Source organism: Cloeon dipterum, chromosome 1 (assembly GCF_949628265.1).
Source record: "Cloeon dipterum chromosome 1, ieCloDipt1.1, whole genome shotgun sequence".
Lineage (NCBI taxonomy): Eukaryota > Metazoa > Arthropoda > Insecta > Ephemeroptera > Baetidae > Cloeon > Cloeon dipterum.
The window spans coordinates 16,425,829-16,445,135 of NC_088786.1; the positions used below are offsets into that span (position 1 = coordinate 16,425,829).

Sequence of the window (19,307 nt, forward strand, 5' to 3'; positions counted from 1 at the left end):
CAGAGAACTTTGGCCCGAAACGAAGCGGCGGTGGCGGCGCGGCAACCCGAAATCATAAATTTCGGCCGCGACACGCCACGCGTTTTATCCAATGCCAATTCGATTTTCCGCGCGGACTCTCGTGGTGGTCCAAATCGTTAATTTTTATTGTTTGCTTTTTCATATTAAAACAGCACTAACCATAGGAAAAAGAATTCCCTTTGTTTCGTTTTATGGATACCTGCACAAGCAAGGAAAATTATTCCACTTGGAGCTTGCACGGCACGCTGGGCAAGGAAAGATTATTTGAATTAGTCGAAACATCAATCAAGCAGTGTGAGGCGCGAGAGACCACCCAAGACGTTTTATTGCCTGTATGAATGTTGACGCCATCAGCCAGCATAGTATGCCCATGTGTGATAAAATCACCCCCAGCCATGGAGCACTCCACATCCTCTTTTCCTCCACTCTGCGCGTCTGTCAATATTGCTTCTCCCATAACGTCAATCAGGCTGCAGTGTGAAAGTAAATAAAAGGCGTTTGCTCGTGTTTCATTACAAAACATTCGATTTTATTATTTGGTGATTTAAGTATTCATACCATGAAAATGCTCAGTTTAAACCTACAATAATTACCGTTTTGATCAGAAGAAATTAATGATTAACAAATTTTTTACAATGGAGAGACCAGCCATCGAGGCTTTGCCAGTTACAAAAATGCAGAAAATTTGTTAATGCCAAATATGTATCACGCTCGGAATATGGATCTAGTGTTGATGCGGTTTGAGTAATTGCTGGAGTTAAAACTGGCAAACTTAATCAAATAGGAACAAACTTACATCGTCGGAACATTCTACAAGCACAAAAATACCGAGAGGGCATCATTGCACACTTTTTGGTAAAATCAAAATGCTAGCCGTTTCTGGGTCCAGTGTGAAAATGCAAAATCATACCAATGTGGTACTTCTCGTTCCAAAAAGCACATTTGTCAGCACCTCTCTTTAACTTTGATGTGTACCAATTTAAAATGCTTCCAAATTTATGAAAGTAATACTGGAAAATCAAAAAATTAGGCCCCTAATTGAGATACTCGACTGCTTCAGTCGTTGAACAAGTTGTGCAAGTTCTCCTCGTAAAAGGCAATCAGCATCATGATAGCCACACCAAGCGACATTCCACACAATTGCAAAATCAAAGTCTGCATCCACGAACCACTGGAGTGACCATTTGTAAGCTCAGGAATCTGTGAACAAAATCCAAACAAAACTGTCAGCTTCACATCAATTGGGCAGCACAAAAGCAAACTAACCATGTCCACCAGAGCGATGTAGAGAAAAGTTCCTGCTGCGGCTGCGTAGATCCACTCCGCAGCATTTTCAGAGTGTCCAATTGTGATTCCAATGAGCATTCCCACAAAACACAATAATGAAGAAAGCAGGTTGTAGTAAATGGCTTCTTTGGCACTCATTCCTGCTTTGAGAAGCACCGCAAAATCACCTGAAGCAGAAAATCATATCGGTTTATTAGAAGATATCACTTGAAAAGCATGAGAAACACACCTAGCTCATGTGGAAGTTCGTGACAAAAAACGGCCGTGGCGGTCGAGAAGCCGCCCGTTAGGCCTCTGGCGAAGGCAGCCCCAATGGCCATGCCGTCAGTCAAATTATGCAACCCATCACCCATGATGACCATCCAAGCGACAGAGCTCAGCGACGAGGGAGCAGAGTGCACGTGGCCGTGCGAGTGAGAGTGGCCGTGGTGCTCTCTCGCATGCTCACGCACTATCACTGTGCAGCTTTCTTCCTCTTCCATGTGTCTTTCTTCAGCCAGTTTTCCATCTTGGCTCACCACCAGCACCGGTGATAAGGCTTCATTCTTCTCGTGCACCTCCGTCAGTGGTTCAGACTGCTCTGCCTTTTTCTCTCCGGCCTCAGCACCTGTCAAGCAGTCAAAATGTTAATACAGACACGCTAATTACATAAATAATTGCTTTGTATATAGGCCATTGGTAGGGGAGATTTTAAATTGTTGACATTTTTAGTATTGTAAAAGGAACACGATTGAACTCATGCATTTTTCTATGGATATTTTTCCAAATTCAAAGTGAAATTACAATGAGAATTGCTTAAAAAGAGAATTAAAGCTACAGTAGTCAAATCAAGATATTTTAAGGGTAGACTATATTTGATGACATAAACAAATACATAATATTTAAAACAGATATTTGACTTGAAAAGAACAGTCCCAATGCACAAGAACTCGCAATAATTGATTATTGCTTTGGTACATCCAAGATGAAAGCTCAAAAAGTTATGTCTTGACAGACAGGTCATATAGCTAATGCGCGCCAAGAGGTAATTACAGTAAAAAATTAAGTGACCAAGTTTTAAACAATTCAACCATCTTAATATTGCCTAAGTTTTGAAAACAGGATGTAGGACATGTTATCTTTTCTCAGAATGTTAAGTATTTGGACAGCTATTTTGAGTTTAACAGACACAGTGCTAAGAACATTAATGGATATATTTTGTTTAATACATGACCTTGCCAAATAAAGATTTTTCGTCATTTAACTTGGATCTTATCACAACAGGCTTTATGATTTCTTTCAGTGTTACTTGTAAAAGTCAAATAGTATCATATTCCTTAAGGGTCCCAAAATAATATTGTTGATCTACTAATTTTTTAAAAATTATTTAGGATAGGTTATTTTGGGTTATTTTACCGTCAAGATAAGGTGTGATTTAAACCCAATCCCATAGTAACAATAATTTTGGTAACATCTAAAATATAATACCAAGCCTGTATAAACAAAAGTGCACTAATTGTAAGTAGGTCATAAGAGATTTAACTCAATAATTGCATGATGATGTAAAAATCTATTCAGAAATGTCAATTATTATTTCTAAAATCTAGTAAACTATTTACGAATATTTTATTAATTAAGACTACTTACTGGCTTTCCCAGTAATTTCCTCGTAGCAGTAGGGGTAGGAACTATATTTGTGTTTGCACAGTTTCTCTCCAACAACGCTGTTTCCTTGCATTTGCTCCGAGTCATTCATGACTTTTACCTTTGGTACAACTTGCTGTAATAAAGCAGTAAGCACAAGCTAAAAATGAGTAGACTGAAATACCTTTTTCTTTTTCTTGAGATTTCTCCGTCTCCATTCTGAGATAACAGTGAGGCACCTCTCCATAAAGAAAAAGAGCAAAATGCCGACCAGACCAACAAATCCTCTCCATACATTTTTTCTGCTCTCTGTGTCATGGTTGTGACCTCCTGACATGGCCTAAAATTGACTGAATATCAACCAGTGGTCTCACTAAATTACATAATTAATTTGGTTGATGACGCATTTTTTATCTGTTTGAAAAAATTATCTAATAATTTAAAATATAGCATTAACAGAAATTCAAAACTTGTCTAATGCAGGTAATGATGAAGAAAATGAAAATTTGAGATAATTTTTATCCTTACGTGGGGTAATAAATGAAGAAGCGCATCTCCACAAAGGGTGCCGACAGCAAGAGACACGAGGAATTGTATCATTTGATGGTAAAACATCTTCTGCATCACAGGAATGACTGCCACAGCTAGCAAGCCACAGGCTGATATCACAACTATGCTGACCACTGCATACATCCACACATAGCCAGGCAGTGTGTCATGTTCATGTTTGTGCTCCTCTGAACAATAGGACGGATCAACTACTTGTAGAAGCAGCGAGGGACAAGCAGAGGCCAAAGACTCTCTTGAGAGCTGAGGTTCGACTTTACATGCTGGAAGAGTTGGTCTAGAATCATGGTCCTTGCTTCCATTCGACTTTTTTTCTGAAAGATATAAAGTGTTTAGCTGAGAAGTTCGCGATTAAATCGTTTGAAAAAATTAAAATTTTGAAAAGAGCGATGCATTTTAAATTATAAAGTAACATGGCACGTTTCCAAAAGCGAATTCTGAATTAAGCAATATTGAACAACTTTCCAGTTTCAGTCATTACCAGTGTGATGATGGTGAATTTTCAGATCTTTGAACAGCGACTCTAGTCCCTCGTGAGTGATGACACTTCCGTCACCATATTTCTTCAGGAGCTCAGCCACTGGCTCTTTGGAGTCATCAAGGGAATGGCTTTGTGCGCCGCACCCTTGGTGCACCAACAAGCAGCAGCAAAGGACGCAGCAGGTGGACAGCACCCGACAAGTGTGGCGCCCTCGCCCCTCCCCCATCTCTCACTGCTATGAATTGCACAAATTAAATTAATAAATTGCTAGCGTTTAAGACAAGACGATGTTTATAGTATTGAAATTATATAAAATTAGGCACCAAATTAAAAAAAAGTTTCATTAATAAGTTGAAAATAAGGATTTCGTTTACAACCAAACATGTTTCGCAAAAAGAAAGTGACATACAGTATAACCACAGGTTAAATAGATCTAAAAATAGCCGCGCGTTTAAGTTGAATCTAAAAATATTGTTCACGAGATGTGAGAGAAATAGCGAATCCCGACTGTGGCCAATGGGCACTGTGAGTAAGAGGGCAAGTCGACGTCACTTCTTTTGCAATGTTTGCTGTACGTATTTTCCAAGCGTACCGAAGCTAACATATATAATAACTGACTGTTCATGTAAGCTTTCATTGAACGATACCAGGAATTTTCAATCGCGTTGGCGTTGATAACACCAGGAAGACCGCAATGTCACACATTGCTTTATTTGCAGGTTTGACATGTCAAAGTTTTTGCCGACAACGAGGAAAAAGGCACTTGACAATAAAAATGAGCGCTCGCGACAGATAATTTGATGACAAACGAATCGGGCCAATTGCTTGGGTGATATTCGAACATTTTTGTGTCACGAGCGCCTTTTAATGTCTCTGCTCCATTTGCGGCGATATGAAAGCTTGAGCGGCAAAAGAGCATGTTGCTTCAGTGACAAAAAACCCAAATATCTCTAGACAGCTCTAATTTACTGCTTCTGTGTAATCAAGTTAATGTCAGTTGGTATTACCTGGCTACCTTGCTCGCGTGTTTTGCACTTTAACGTGAATTAAATCTTCCCGCTGGCCAACAAACAATATTACCGATGTGGTCTCGTGTGCAAGTTGAGAGAAGTTCAAGCAATGGTGGTCGGCACCGACATGCTGGCATGCGGGTGCGATAAAGGATATCCTGCAACTTATCAGGCCTCCTTGCTTCGCCGTTTCCTATTGGTTTATTTTGCTTGACGTCACGCAGCGCGAAATCGGAACGCTCCAAATAAATTTAAATCATTTAGGGATATTTTATGGGTAATTTTACGATTTGGCGATGTTAATATTTCCATCCAATTTAATATTTTAATGTAATATAATTCCAGCAAGTTTATAAGTAAGCTTTGATTTCAGCGTTTCTCTTGGGTTGTGATAATATATACATATACATATTGTAGGACTATAGGACTACTCATATGATCTAGTTTTGAACTGGAAATCCCTTTTTATTTCCCTTGCCCATGCCCATAGTATAAAGTGGACCATAGTTCAAAACATCTGTGCAGGGTAAACAGAACTAAAATCTTCCCTAAATATCAATTTACAACTAATGTAATATTTCCTTAGCACCATTAGCATCCTAAAGTTGAACAATCTATATAATTCAACTGAACACGATCATGATCATCACGTGACTGCAAAGTTAGCGATATAGTGCGAACAACTTAACCTGACAGTGTGACAGTGACCTCTTCTCGTGATGTCATCTCTCGGGCGGAATAGTCGCCTTCCGCAAGACTTAGCAGCTAGAATGCTGATTGAGAACTCCGAGCAGCCATTGCTGGGTGCTGAGGAAGAGGAGGATGACGAACTTCCAACCTTCTGCGTGCGTTGTCGGAGCCTCTCAGGCTCGCTTGGTGAACCGTGGCGCACCGAGTGCAATGGACACCATCCGCCTAGCATGTCCACCCCTCAACTTGTTATTAATGCAGATGAACCTGACGTTCCTCTCCTCTCAAATGTGGTACCAATTAAGCTAGTTTACTCTCGAGTACTTGTATTGTTAAATCGTGTATGATGTTTTAGGAGGGATATAACCACACAACGCTGTTACCATCCCTTGAGGACTATCATTGTCATTTCTCTTCCCAAAAAGAAGCGTCTTCGTCAGCTTGGAAGCCTCTCTTAGCTGCCACACTGATGTGCTTAATTTTTATGGTACTCCTTTAAAAAAAATGCTGAGTTTTTATTAAACGATAACAATTCTAGATTGCAGAAGTCATTGGAGGCTACCTCGCAGGCAGTCTCGCTGTAATGACAGATGCCGCTCACTTGATGTCAGACTTTGTGGGGTTTTTGGTTAGCCTCTTCGCAATATGGGTCACGAAGTGGCCTGCCAACAAGAAACTGCAATTCGGTTATCATCGAGCTGGTATTTTAGGCACAAAATGAATCGTTTGGTGTTGAATCATATATTTGTTCTTTTAGAAATCTTGGGTGCTCTATCCAGCATTTTGATCATCTGGGTTCTGACTGGCATATTCGTATATCTAGCAATTCTGCGTGTGATCCATCAGGATTTCACAATCGAACCAGACACGATGATGATTGTTGCTGCCCTTGGAGTTGTAGTTAATATATTGTACGCGACCATATTTATATTAGCCTCGACCCCTGACCCGATATATTTTCAGCATGGGCCTTGCACTTCACGGAGCTTGTTTTTCTTCCCATGGACATTCTCATGGACAACACAGCCATGATGATTCAAACAGAAACATTAACATCCGAGCTGCCGTGATCCACGTGGTTGGAGACTTGGTGCAAAGTGTTGGCGTATTCATTTCTTCGATAGTAATTAAATATTACGTGAGTCGTTTTGTAATGCCTGTTCCCTGATAAAATTTTTGTCCAAATTCCGCAGCCAGAAGCAAAGATAGCAGATCCGATTTGCACCTTTGTGTTTTCCCTGCTTGTGCTTTGTACCACTGGACCAGTGATGCGGGATGCTGTGCGAGTGCTGATGGAGGGTGCACCGCGTCACTTGGACTATTCTTCGGTACTGAATGCGTTGCAGGGCATCGAAGGCGTGCGCATGGCCCATAGTTTGCAGCTATGGAGTCTTTCTCTAAGTCAGACTGCCGTGACTGTCCACCTTGCTGTTGGTAAGCTTGAAAATCTACAATTTTGCTAGAGATTAGGAAACACTGGGAAAGCTCTGCAGTCCTGATTTATGAGGGCCATTAAATTTGCTCAAGTGCTCTCCACTGCAGAAGGCTTTAATTTGACTCAAGCCATTGCCTTAAAATGACGTGACTGCTGATTGTGAGACCTCTCCCTAGTTATCATAAGATGTTCTCTTGAAATCCCACCTTTTACCTCTCATTTGATTTAATCTTAAACTAATCATTCTAGATTCATCTGTGGATCGTGACCACGTCTTGAACATCGCGAACAAACTTCTGCGCCGCAAGTTTAACATCAGCATGAGTACAGTTCAAATTGAACGATTCCAACCAGACCTTATGAACAACTGTGCCCAATGCCAGCCTTTCGCAATATAAATCCTCGAGAGATTGAACTCAGTCGTGGGATACTCAGTCGTGATTGTTGAAATGTGATAAGAAATCGGTACGGAGCAATTGAGACATAATTATTCCACAATTGAATCATGTCTTGCAATGCAGGCAATAAGTTTTTAGTTTTAATACCTCCACGAACATTACTATTTAGTTAAAAAAAACCAAACTCATAACAGAACAGAAGATTTTAACTTTTTTGTTATTTTGGAGATCTGCTGGATAACCATCAAGTGCAAGTTTTAAGTTTTTTTTCATTAGTCCCATTTAGTTGTCTTAATCTTAATTGGTTATATGTTAAGGTTAAAATTAAATTCAATCGATATTAAGATATTCATGATCTGGGCACAATCGACTGGTACTGTGGTTAAAGTGAATCAAAAACGCATAAAAAGCATAGGCGATCGGTGGATTTGGATACACCTCAAGTGGCAGTGGCCCATATCGTGGAAAAAACCGGAAAAAACCATATAAACCGTAAATGGGGTAAATGGTATACAACAACCTCCCAACCAAATTGTAAAGCCAAAGTACATAGTATATTACAATTTAATTATTTTAGTTTTGTTAATATTTTATAAGGTAAAAGTTATTTCTTTATTCCAGATCCAAAAATAGATAGTATAAGAGCGCACAAATTTTATTATTGGAGATCTATATACTTTTAGACTTAAATAGTAAAATATTCACTTTGTAACTCACTCACTTTTATAAAATAATAGCTCAGCAAATAAAATCAAATTTAATTTTTGTCACAATTAATTAATCAATTGGAGAGTAAAAATTTGGGTGTTTGTCGAGCGAGGTGCGCATTTTAAACTCGACGACCACGACAATTTCCCTAACCAAAATGTCTTTGTGCACCATATTTTTATAACATTTAATTCAGCATTTTGATAGACGTGCTTGTTTTGTTTATTCTCAATCAGCAATCAGCTTATCCAGTCAATAATTGCACCAAAACAAGTAAAAAATTGAAGTCGCTGTCACATTCACGTGCTCTCCCACTACTTTTAAGTGACTTTGGCTACCACTTGCTGCTTATGGGATTTTACGTGTTAAATTTGGAGGTCGCTGATTGGTCCCAATTTCCCATTTGATTTAACCCGTGGATTCGTGTGGCACTAGCCTAGCACACGGGTCGCTAGTACGCATGCGCTCGTGTGCTTGCGCTCTAGAGCGAGCAGGCGGCAAGCCTGCAGACTGAAATATATAGCAAACAAAGAGAAATTTGGCCAGGAAAATTGAAATTTAGGAATTTTTCCTTCCTGCCTCCTTTAGACACCCCAAGTGACCCTTGACCCACTTACATGCACCGATCGCCTATGATAAAAAGAACATCAGCCTTGTTTTCAATCGAGGTTTCCAGGTTTTTATATATTTTGTGACACATCACGTGAATCAAAAATTAATAACATCACAGCCATTATGTATGAAACATGATGCCACATTTGTGTGCTGTACCAATACAAGATCTATTTTTACAGAGTTGGCAGTTTCATTCATTTGTTTCACATTTTAAAAGTTCCATTGCACACTGTCTAGTTGAAGGTCAGAAATTCTCTCGGCGGTCATATCAGTGAGCATGTCTGTAAAGCAAAATCAGTCACTCATTATTTTTTAATCTTTTCACTTGGAAATTTTAAATCGTAAGTGTTTTATAAATAAATGGTTATTTGATAAAATTTTCCATATTCTCATTTTGAAGTTAAAAAAGATACATTACCATGGTTGATAGCAGCGCAGGCTTGATTGGCCAAGTATGGAGACAGCACTGCCGCAAGGGAGCCTTTCCGACACTGTTTGAAGAAAGTGTGGTTGAGAAGGCGGGCGGGAGATGGTCGCACGTTTGATGCTCTCGACAGACAAATCTCTACAAAGTGGTGGAAATTCTCAGAAAACTCCCTCTTCTCAACAGCACTGAGTGCAGCTTCCTCAGCTTCAGACATTTCTGCACTTGTTCCAACTCCTGAGTCAGGCTGCTGACTGCTTGCTGTAAAACACAGCTATCTCAATAATCAGGGCTCGGACCTCAAAATTTAACACTACTTGCTTATCATCAAACAAAAAAGCAAGAAAAATTTAACAAACTTTCAAAAGGGAATTTTTTTAAATGGCAAGAAAGAGGAATTATTTACTTTCTGTCAGGTAGGGCACTGCATATTTGTCCAAGAGTTGAGGGCAACGTCCTCCAATTTTTTCAGTAAGCATTAAAAGAGGTTCCATGTCGGCGAACGGGACAATGCCATTGGCCATTTCACAAGTTGTTATTCCGAGACTGAACACGTCTGACTTAGAATTGTAACCCATCATGTCCTAGAAATTTGAATAAAAGATTAATATGCAGCAAAAGTTATTATTCTGTTCACCTGTTCGAGAATTTCAGGGCTCAGCCAATTAAGGTTTGGCAGTGTGCTAGAGGGAAAGTCGTGCAGACACTTGAGCCACTTGCCGCCTTTAATGATGCTACAAGCGTAACGAAGACCCCCTATTCTTACTCTGCCTCTTTGACACACAAACAAATGACTAGCTCTGATGCTCCTGAAATATAATTTTTAAATCTCAAACAGAAACCAGAATTTCTTGATCAAAAATACCTTAAAATGATTCCCTGATGATGAATGTAGTCCAAGCCATGCAATGCTTCGCGCAAAATGAAGGCAACTGCAAGCTCAGGAATTCCGCTTGGAAAGTAGTTTGTGATAAGGTCATTGCAGGAACCTAGGTCCATCAGAGGAGACAAAATACAAACTGACTGGTCCCACACGAAACTGGCCACACAAGGCAAAACATTGGGGTGTTTCAGCTGCTTCGCCATACACACCTCAAACTGAAACCAAAAATGATTTTAAGAAAAAATCAACTCTGCGTTGAAAATGAATTCTGGACGATTAGCTAGTAGTGAAAATTGAATGAGGAAAATTAAATAAAACTTCCTCGCCCTGTACAGCATCTGTTTAAGGCCTCCAAAACGAAATTCATAATCGCAGTAGAGTGTACTTCTGATGAGGCCTTCAAGGCCAAAACAGATACTGTACAGTAGGAGTAAGTATATTTAATTATTCCTCACAGTATTTCACTATTAGCTAACCATTCAGATTTAATTTTCCTTACATAGAAGTGTCATTCAGCTTTTTTTAAATTTAAATATAAAACCTATTGTAAATAATGTAGATTTTGTGGGGAACAGTGTGAAAAATATCATATTTTGAAATGTTTAATAAAAAAAGAATTATGTAGTTTAAAAGAAGCAGCAAAGACTTGTAAGAATTGATTGTATAGGATTAGTGTCGCACGCATATGTGCGTTAAATAATAAATTCATTCAAATATAAAACCTACGTATGTGAATTTCCTTTTTCTTACCAAAAGATTCTTACCAAAGATTAAATTTGTTTAAAACGAATAATTTTTTCAAAATTATTATTTTATTATTTTATATATAAAATTTCTCAAAATAATTTTATGCAAATTATACTCGTGAAAAAATGGAATAGAACCTGACCCTTATGAGATCCTCTTCCTCAGAGGTCAGTCTGTCGAGCTCGTAACGTTTGGCAGCGAGGAGTGTGTTTGTGGGCGAGTGCCTGACCATAGCCACAATGCCAAATATGCCGGTGCTCTGACCCAGATCAGACATAATTTCATAGTCCGAGGCTTTGGGCGTTAATTGAAGGTTTTCAGTCTCATCCTTGGGAAACAGTAGGTAAACATCAGTCAGCACTTTTGCCTCTTACGAGCACCAAGCCGAAGGAAATGAATATTTATTTCTCACCATTGCTGCGTACACCATCAGGTCTCCTTGGTGCGAATTTAAGCGGCTGCTGTCGGCCGGAGTGGTCCGAATCCACCTGGTGTGAAGCTCAGGGTGTGGTGCTAGTGTTCAGACGATTCCGCAAGGGTGGTTCCGCCCTTCAGGCCGGCTCAGGCACTGACCGAAATATTAATGTTTGTCCCGGTTGCGAGAAACACAGCCCTGGTGGTATGGTAAACACGGGACACGCCCATTTCCTTTTTGGATCTTTTCGTAGGTGGGGAGACGCGCGATTTGTCTCCGGGAAAATTGCGAAAAAAGGAAAATGCGAAAGATGAGTGAGTGAAAGAAAAAGAAAGGTATTAAGTGGAGAGCTAAAATATTGCGCATAAAATGCATGGAATTTAAAGCGTCTGATTCTTGGAGATCTTGCAAAAAGCATTTTCAATAGAAACTGTTATTATATCGTTTAATAAAGAATACAAAATCATACAAATTAGAGGTAACTGCTTGCATTCCTAAAATTATTGATTCTCTCATTCGTTTCTCAGCAGTTGATTTCTGACCATAGCCAGCGTACATTTGTCCAATGGAGAGGCCGCGTACTCTGTTTCCTGTAGGCTGCTGCTTTTCGGACGCTGTTGTAAATAAATATAATATTTCACCTTTTATTCATAATGAATTATCCTTGTAATTTTTAAAATGGTTTATAAAAGAATACAACCCTGTAAAATTGGAAAGTACCTTAAGCAGAAAACTGATTAATTAAATCTATGCTGCGCGTGTTTGCGCTCTAGTTGTAAAACCACCAGTACGCACTGTTTCAAACAGTAGTGAAATGTGAAAAATACAATCCTGTGGGTATCAATTTAAGTTTCCACTAGTTTGGTGCGTGGTAGGTTCAAATATTTAAAATGGTGTTACTAAAACAAATAAACACAGGCACTTATTTTTCCATTTTTTCAGTTTATTTTTATTCAAAAAACAGGTTAAATTATAGTGAGCTTATACACAAGGTATTGATTCAGCTAACTGCGTTCGAGGCTGAGCGATTTCAACCCCAAAGACAACAAGCTACAAGAATTCGCGTAATTTCAATTATTAAAATTTACATCATAATCGATATCATTTTTTTATTAAAAAATTTGTACTTGGCAGCATGATACAATCGCGTCGTGTGTAATTGTATGACTGGCTCCTGTCAGCCCCCTCATGGTGCAAAGCTTGCTTTTGTATCTCTTCATTAAAAGTGTTGGTCATACAAAAATATTGTGTTTCCGAGTAAAGACGTCATCATCAGTCCATACTGTTTGGCAAAAACGTCATTTTGAGAAGAAACAATCAAGGTTTCTAATTAATCGGCTGCGTCAACAAGTCTGTCAAAAAAGTAGAAAGGCCGAATGACGAGCTGCAATTTTCCTCCCAAAAGTAGTGTCTTTCCAGATCCAATTCAACAAGAAGAACTCCTCCCTCCTCTTAAAAGTAACCATGTATAAAAATGAAAAATAGCTCTTAAAAATTAGGACTGCATGCAAAATCAACAAGTGAAATTTAAATTTTGCGTGTTTGGACTTGGCGGACTCCGGAGCAATTTTACACAGGGAAATTAATGGTGAAGAAGCAAGAGCTGAATTTTGAAACTATTTTTGAAAGTCGATCAGTCTTGGTGCAGGCACTGAATCGGTTAGCGTGGTCCCAAATGTGTATTTTTTCCGTTTCGCAATCTCTCAATGGCAACATAGAGCAAGAGGTCTAAAATTGCTTCGGATTTGTGCAAGACGCAAAATAATGCTTCAAAACGTCAACAGAAACAACAGAAAAAAAGAAGAAGAATTGATACTCGGGACAAGAAACGGTTAATAAAGTCGCGTCCCAGTTCAGCAAAAATATAATCATCTCGTAGAAATATAAATCTTACTCCACCTCCTTGATTTTCCTCATAGCATATTCCCTCCCTCACTTTGCAATTTGTGACATCGTCAAACTTTCTGCCTCGTAAAAATACAGGTCTCGGCAATCACAAATTCAACCAATCGACACTTTGACCGAAAATTTTGGTGTTTGGATGAAAAAATATTAGTCGTTTTTTATACACAAGTTGTCTTATAGTCGATCAACTAATTAAAATTAGGCGGCACACATCACATGAATTCGCGCAGAGACCCACAGAGCTGCCGTTTGAGTCTCGTGTCTGCTGCCCTAGCCTACATGTAACAGTAAGTACACAGTCGAAGTCGGCACCCGGGTCTGCCGATGTGGTGTCGACGACGACGACGACGACGACGCATCGTATTGAATCGCTCGTTAACTAGCATGAGAGTCGCATATTTCCTTAATACTGCTGGTCATACAAAACCACCAATAATGTGTCGTGTATAGTAATGTGAGAGTGTGTGTATGTGTGTGTGTGTGTGTGTGATTATTATCCGTAATTTTATAATTATTACGCATGCAAAACACTGAATTGAGTAAGAGAAAGTGACACCAACATTAACTCGCTAAATACAGTAGTAGAAAATATTACTCCAATTTATCACCGAAGGATAAAAAACAGAGGTGTGCCCCGAGTGCTGCCGCGAAGCACCGCTAGCATTTTCGTTTTCGTTTCATTTTCACTTTCTTATTGCCTCTGCTGGGGTGAGATCATTGAGGGATGCTTAGCCACTGGGGCACGCGCTGGTCAACCGAAATGGCACATCACATGGTTCACAACAAGCCAGCCCTCAAGCGGACCACTTTGCAAAAAATGAGTGCTTCTGCTCGTCAAGTTTTCATCAAAATTGGTCAAAAATAGAATTCGGCTTTTGATTCGTTATTCTAAAAAAACTGTGATGGGTGCAAGAGTGTGGTTTACTGGGACAGGTCGGTGTTAATATACAATTATTTCGTTCAATGGCATTCTCAGAGGATTATAATTACAAAGGCGATGCATGACTTTTTTTATAAAAGCGCCACTACAATTACATTATAAAGATAAAAATGTAACAAAACACACGTATTTTTTATTTTATCAGAGCCGTAGTAAGAACGTGGAGAATGATGCTGTAATAAATTGCCATCGATGGACGCTTCACAATACAGAACGCAACTTTCAGTTGAAAGACTCTTTGGGGGAATTTAAGTAGGTTATTTACTTAGTTTTAGTACTAGAAGCGACGGGGAGGGTTGAGTCAAAAAATTAACCAAGAATTTGAAGGCGGTAGAGGAAAAGAAAAAATATTATTTTAAAATTTAAACTGGCTTTAAGTCCAAAATATTGGAATTTTCTCAAGAGTTAAATAAATGAGCGGGCTTTAGTTTGAGAAGCGTCCTAAGTAATGCTTGCAAAACGCGGCTCTTATATAAGGAAAATTTTGTACCGAGTCAATCACATGAATGTCCTCTTTCAAAGCCGTAGCCGCACGCTCATTGAATCGAAAAAGCAGAGTGTGTGTGTGTGTGTGTATGTGCTCTCGCAGCGCCCATCAAAGTCGACACTATGCAGAAGCACCGGCTGATGGCCCAATTGTAAAGCCACGAGAAGTACAAAAAGTAAGGCTGGAATGCTCATGCTATCAAAAAATAGTTTTCCACGTACAAAAAGAGATGGTTGTGCGTTAGGAGAGGGACTCCTCGTGCAGCAGGGTGGTGCCCTCGACCTCCTGCACCAGCTTGGTCAGCTCTGACTGGTCAAAATCTTCAAACGTGTTCTGCTCGTTGACAGCGCCAAAGTCGGCGCCAATGCCCTGGAAGACAGCCTGGTCGTCGGCGCCGAACGTGCCCGGCGCGTCCATCAGGTCAGTGAGGTTGCGGCGGGCGGCGTGGTCGCCAAATTCACCGGCCGGCTGGTTGATGGCGTTGAGCGTGAGCTGTGAGATGACCGGGTCCTGCTCGTTGACCACCGGTGTGCTGGGGTAAGAGCGTGACGATGCCGCCGCTGGCTCAGCGAGCAGTGACGGCAGAAGCGTCGGCCCACCCAGCTCAGTGACCGGCGTGTTGGGGAACGAACGCGAGTTGAAAGTGCCGCCGACCGTGGCGCGCGCTGCCTCGTCCAGCAGCGCCTGGTCCTCCAGTAGGATCTGCAGCGTCTCGCTGGTGTCGAAGTCGTTGAACTCGGACGGTACGGGCGTGGCCGCGATTGACGAAGGTGTCGTCTGCAGCATCTGGTGCAGCGGCACAGACTGCGAGCGGAACTGCTGCATGCCGGGGTCCGAGAGGAACGTGTCCTGTCCGAGAAGGTCGAACAGTGGCAGTTGCTGGGCCGACGTGTGGCGTTGCCGGCCGTCTGGCGGTGCCAGCATCGGCGACAGCGACGCCGCGCTCAGACTCAGTGGCGCCGGGCCCGAGAAGTTGCGGCCGCGAACCGTCAGGTTCGGCTTGGGTGCTGAGCTGTGCCGTGTTCGCGACGGGTAGATGAACTGCTGGCCAGAGTTGTTGCGCGAGCGCGGCACTGGCGTGTTGGCCGGCGACACAAACGGGCTGGCCGACGTAGCCGTCGACGCCGGAGACGGCGGCGGCGCCTGCAGCACGCCAGGCACTGCGTCATCTGGCGAGATGGGCAGGAAGTTGAAGACGCGCCGCCGGGTGTTCGGACTTGCTGGCACTGTGTCAAACGTCGGGTTCTCGAAACTCACGCGCCGCTTTGTGTTCTCTTTGATGACGCGCTCGTTTCCCTCGAGCAGCCGCCGTAGCTGCGAGATTTTTGCTGGCTCTTCGTTCACGACTGCTTGCACTGGCGGCTCTGGATTTGTGGCTGTGAATATTATTAAACCATTTTAGGACATATTTCACAAAAGCTATGACGTAAAAAGTAAGGGCGGTTAAAAGCAGGGTTAATATATTTTTTCATGAAATAAATAAAACAATAATTTTTAGGAATTCCTGCGTATTTTAAAATTTCACCGGAAAATTTCTTTATTTTGCACTAATAGTAAGGCGGAAAGTACTATATTTTCCTTTTAAAAAGTATTAAACATATTTTTTTATAAATCAGTCACTCAATATAATATTGAGATACTTGCGACTTTCGTCAAACACAGGCTTGTAGTTACGAAAACGCAAAAAATTGCGGAAATACCCATAAATTAAAATTGATAAGAAAATTTAGTTGATTTTTCAAGATGGTTTTTCAACCGTGAATAAAAGGGTAATTTTTACAGGAATCATGTCAATCCTATAAAATATTATGTTGGCCCCTAATGTTTTAATCTACTCGATTTAGTGCTCATGTTCATGAATGGATGTTTGTCTTTTATGATTCTATGATGAAATAATCTCTGTACACGATCATGTTACTCTTTGGAAATAATTTCTCTGTGTTAATAGAAACAGTGCAATGATTTAAAACTACAAGCAAGGGATTCGTAATTCCTAAATTGCAATAAATTGATTTAACTCTGGACTCTTAACTTGAAACTCCTACAGTTTTTATCTAAAATTTTTGTGAAACATAATCATAAACGAAGTTTATTTCTGACGCAAGAAAGGTAATTGTCAAAATTTGAATTAGTTTAGAAATTTCGTTGGATCAAACTTTAATTATTACTAATTATTATTTCCAAGAAAAAAACTGCATTAATATGTACAACTGATAATATGAAAAAAATGTTATATCCTAAAACACTAGCTAAATTGATTTGATTTTGTAGAGTATTTAAACATGGTTAATGAGTTAGTGGTTTAACTGAACAAATAAATAAATTAAAAAGGAGAGATTAGTTCTCACTTCCAAACATTAATTAGGATTTAAGCTATTCAGTGACACTATTTCTTAATGACACCAGTGTCATCCTGTTTTTTCTAAATTTTATATGATAATTTTTTCATAATTGAATTCCTTTTTCTTAAAATTTAATTTTGTACTAGGAGTAACATAATTTTCACTGCAACTGATTGTGTTCAATTACTATTTAAAAATTTGACGCAGTTATACTCACTTGTGGCAGGCGAATCAGACGTGTGGAAGTAGGTCATAAGCTCATGATCCTCTTGCTCCTGCGAATTTCCGCCGTTCAAATAATCGTCTATTGCACTCTGCTCCAAGTTGGGCATCCCAATCGACTCGTTTATCAGTTCACCCGTGTTGAGCTCATTGAAGAAATTCGCCTCTTCACCAGCGTCCAGCGGCGGTTCTGGTTTCGGCTGGATGCGTTTGTACTTTTTGTTCTGCTGCTGCTGTATCGGTTGATTCTGTTGAGGAGGTTGCTGCTGCTGCTGCTGTTTTGATGGAGAGATCAGTATAAGTTTATTCGTTGAGGCAGTGCTTCCGCTGTTTGTGTTGGGGGCTGGAGTTGCTGCAGTCGAGGTGGAGAGTCGAGGAATCATCATCTTGGTGGTCGGCGTCGTAGGCGCCGGTGACACTGATGATGACGACGCTGACGGAGAGGGGCGCTTCTTTGAATCGGACCGCCTGACTGGGGAATCGATGCTGTTGCGACCATTTTTGAGCCTTTGTCTCTTGCAGCCGGAAGCTGGTCGGACGGCTACTTCGGTTTTGTCACTGTCTTGACTATTTTTCCGCTTTGACGGCTCCTTCTCCACCAGTTTCCTCTCAAACTGAGCGTCTCTCTCTTTAGCTGCTAACATGTGGGCAGCTGAGTCTTCCTCTTCGTTGGTTTCAGAGGTGGCCGAGAGCAGGGCGAATGCTGCCACGGAGCGGCCGTCCACGCACATCTTGTCCACCAAGTGTGACGCTAGTTCACGCAAGCTGCTGAAGTTCTCTCCCAGCAATTTCTGCGCCCACTCTCGAATCAAGAATGAGGCGGCAGCTTCCAAATTCGAGTCACCCTGCAAAGACAAAAACACAGATATATAAATATGCAAATGTTTTTTTAAGAAGTGTACCTTTTCTGTGGATGGTAACTCCGAATCACAACCCAAATCTGGCAGCATTGGCCTGTCGAGTCGCATCCTTTTGCACAAGCCAGCGTAGCAGTATCTAGAGTTTCCTCTGGTTCCCAGACGTCGGGGTCTCACTCGTGGAAAAACCTGTTTCATCACTTTGCCAAAGTCAGCTGTTGACAAGTGCTTCATGCTGTTTGTTTCGCAGTAGGCCCTGAATTGTGGCGGAAGAGTGAGTCAAAAAGGTATGATCGAGGCGAAATACTGCTCTTACATGTATTCATCGTACACCTCCTGCTTTGGCATGGAAACGTCAGGGTCCTCAGTCAAGTGAGTCTTGATCCAGGTGATGGTTTGCTGGATTTCGTGTCTGGTGCCCAGCGGATTGATTGGTTGCCTCAGAGGGTCAGTCTGCGGGAGTCCACCTCCGTTTTTGACAGCGCCAGGTAATTTCAGGTACAAAAGCATCTTTTCTTGGGCAGACAGCAACTGCACTTGGGACAACAGCATGTCCACGGTGCGTTTTGATTCAGGGCTGAAAAGAAGAGAGTGCGAGATGAGTGACGGTACGTTCGCAAAAGGTCACAGGAAAACAATGGCAAAAGGGTCGTGAGACGAACCTGGCGCTTTCCTCCAGGAACTGCTGCAATTTAGCAGACTTCCCCCCGAGAAAGGAGGACGATGGGGATGCTGTTGAAGCCTCCTGGTGAAAACCGTTCGTCGACTGCTGTGTGGCATGCTTGAAGAGTCGAGTCTCGAGATCAATAGACTGCATTGTTTCGCTCTTGACTGGGGCTGCATTTTGCTGGTGCTGAATTGGCGATTGCGGCAGCGTCCTCATCGGCAGCGTCTCTTGTTTTATGTGCAGCGGTTGCCCCAGCGTCAGCGTGCGTCGCTGCGTCGCCGCCATCCCTAATTTTCACCGTGGAACAAAGCGAAAAACCTTCTCATTTGGCTGGGCAAACTGTGCCCGACCATTTTGTCATTGCCATCAGCTGGGCATGGGCAACTTGTTAAAGAGAAAAAGCTGCTACTCGGTCCGTCGATAACTACAGCTGAGCTTTAAAGCTCTCGTGTGATTGGCCGACGGTCTGAATCGATGCTGCTTGTTGGCCAGCCTACACTTAGCTTGTCTAATGGTTGATTCGCAAATTTGCATAAGGGAACGCTATTGCAGGCGCGTTTGTAGCGACTTGCAAATTAAACAC

At 41.3% G+C, this 19,307-nt stretch overlaps 4 protein-coding genes across 5 annotated transcripts; 1 reads left to right on the plus strand and 3 right to left on the minus strand.

Moving 5' to 3' along the window:
- Positions 1-518: 518 nt before the first annotated feature.
- LOC135934597 (zinc transporter foi-like) lies at positions 519-5,120 on the minus strand. Of its 2 annotated transcripts, none has more exons than XM_065476482.1 (8): positions 4,987-5,120; positions 3,980-4,214; positions 3,460-3,812; positions 3,116-3,271; positions 2,935-3,067; positions 1,538-1,915; positions 1,288-1,475; positions 519-1,221 (listed from the first exon to the last, which is right to left on the minus strand). In XM_065476482.1, exons 2-8 carry the CDS (start codon positions 4,203-4,205, stop codon positions 1,078-1,080), a joined length of 1,578 nt encoding a protein of 525 aa, XP_065332554.1. In that variant the 5' UTR covers positions 4,206-4,214; positions 4,987-5,120; the 3' UTR covers positions 519-1,077. The 2 variants fall into 2 exon arrangements, with proteins under 2 accessions (XP_065332554.1, XP_065332563.1); XM_065476491.1 differs by having other exon boundaries at positions 4,995-5,112.
- Positions 5,121-5,310: 190 nt separating this feature from the next.
- Positions 5,311-7,917, plus strand: LOC135934609 (proton-coupled zinc antiporter SLC30A2-like). Its single transcript, XM_065476504.1, has 8 exons — positions 5,311-5,515; positions 5,576-5,972; positions 6,035-6,166; positions 6,218-6,380; positions 6,437-6,590; positions 6,643-6,817; positions 6,873-7,113; positions 7,364-7,917. The coding sequence occupies exons 2-8, from the start codon at positions 5,709-5,711 to the stop codon at positions 7,510-7,512; spliced, it is 1,278 nt and encodes a 425-aa protein (XP_065332576.1). The 5' UTR covers positions 5,311-5,515; positions 5,576-5,708; the 3' UTR covers positions 7,513-7,917.
- A 955-nt stretch (positions 7,918-8,872) lies between these two features.
- LOC135934617 (STE20-related kinase adapter protein alpha) lies at positions 8,873-11,526 on the minus strand. The gene is made up of 7 exons (XM_065476517.1): positions 11,302-11,526; positions 11,032-11,217; positions 10,125-10,357; positions 9,897-10,068; positions 9,666-9,843; positions 9,254-9,520; positions 8,873-9,116 (listed from the first exon to the last, which is right to left on the minus strand). Exons 1-7 carry the CDS (start codon positions 11,317-11,319, stop codon positions 9,046-9,048), a joined length of 1,125 nt encoding a protein of 374 aa, XP_065332589.1. The 5' UTR covers positions 11,320-11,526; the 3' UTR covers positions 8,873-9,045.
- Positions 11,527-12,226: 700 nt separating this feature from the next.
- On the minus strand, positions 12,227-19,137 carry LOC135934492 (uncharacterized). Its single transcript, XM_065476278.1, has 5 exons — positions 18,720-19,137; positions 18,374-18,634; positions 18,103-18,313; positions 17,196-18,045; positions 12,227-16,012 (listed from the first exon to the last, which is right to left on the minus strand). Exons 1-5 carry the CDS (start codon positions 19,007-19,009, stop codon positions 14,877-14,879), a joined length of 2,748 nt encoding a protein of 915 aa, XP_065332350.1. The 5' UTR covers positions 19,010-19,137; the 3' UTR covers positions 12,227-14,876.
- Between the last annotated feature and the right edge of the window lie 170 nt (positions 19,138-19,307).

Coding starts and splice junctions, on each gene's coding strand:
- LOC135934597 (XM_065476482.1), bottom strand. CDS start 4,205: ATGGGGGAGGGGCGAGGGCGCCACACTTGTCGGGTGCTGTCCACCTGC. Junction 1,916..2,934: donor GGAAATTACTGGGAAAGCCA/GTAAGTAGTCTT, acceptor ACTGCTTGACAG/GTGCTGAGGCCGGAGAGAAA. Junction 1,476..1,537: donor CGAACTTCCACATGAGCTAG/GTGTGTTTCTCA, acceptor TTTCTGCTTCAG/GTGATTTTGCGGTGCTTCTC.
- LOC135934609 (XM_065476504.1), top strand. CDS start 5,709: ATGTCATCTCTCGGGCGGAATAGTCGCCTTCCGCAAGACTTAGCAGCT. Junction 6,167..6,217: donor TGATGTGCTTAATTTTTATG/GTACTCCTTTAA, acceptor TAACAATTCTAG/ATTGCAGAAGTCATTGGAGG. Junction 7,114..7,363: donor GACTGTCCACCTTGCTGTTG/GTAAGCTTGAAA, acceptor TAATCATTCTAG/ATTCATCTGTGGATCGTGAC.
- LOC135934617 (XM_065476517.1), bottom strand. Junction 10,069..10,124: donor CATCAGGGAATCATTTTAAG/GTATTTTTGATC, acceptor ATTATATTTCAG/GAGCATCAGAGCTAGTCATT. Junction 9,844..9,896: donor GCCCTGAAATTCTCGAACAG/GTGAACAGAATA, acceptor TCAAATTTCTAG/GACATGATGGGTTACAATTC.
- LOC135934492 (XM_065476278.1), bottom strand. CDS start 19,009: ATGGCGGCGACGCAGCGACGCACGCTGACGCTGGGGCAACCGCTGCAC. Junction 18,314..18,373: donor GAGGTGTACGATGAATACAT/GTAAGAGCAGTA, acceptor GCCACAATTCAG/GGCCTACTGCGAAACAAACA. Junction 16,013..17,195: donor GTCTGATTCGCCTGCCACAA/GTGAGTATAACT, acceptor TAATATTCACAG/CCACAAATCCAGAGCCGCCA.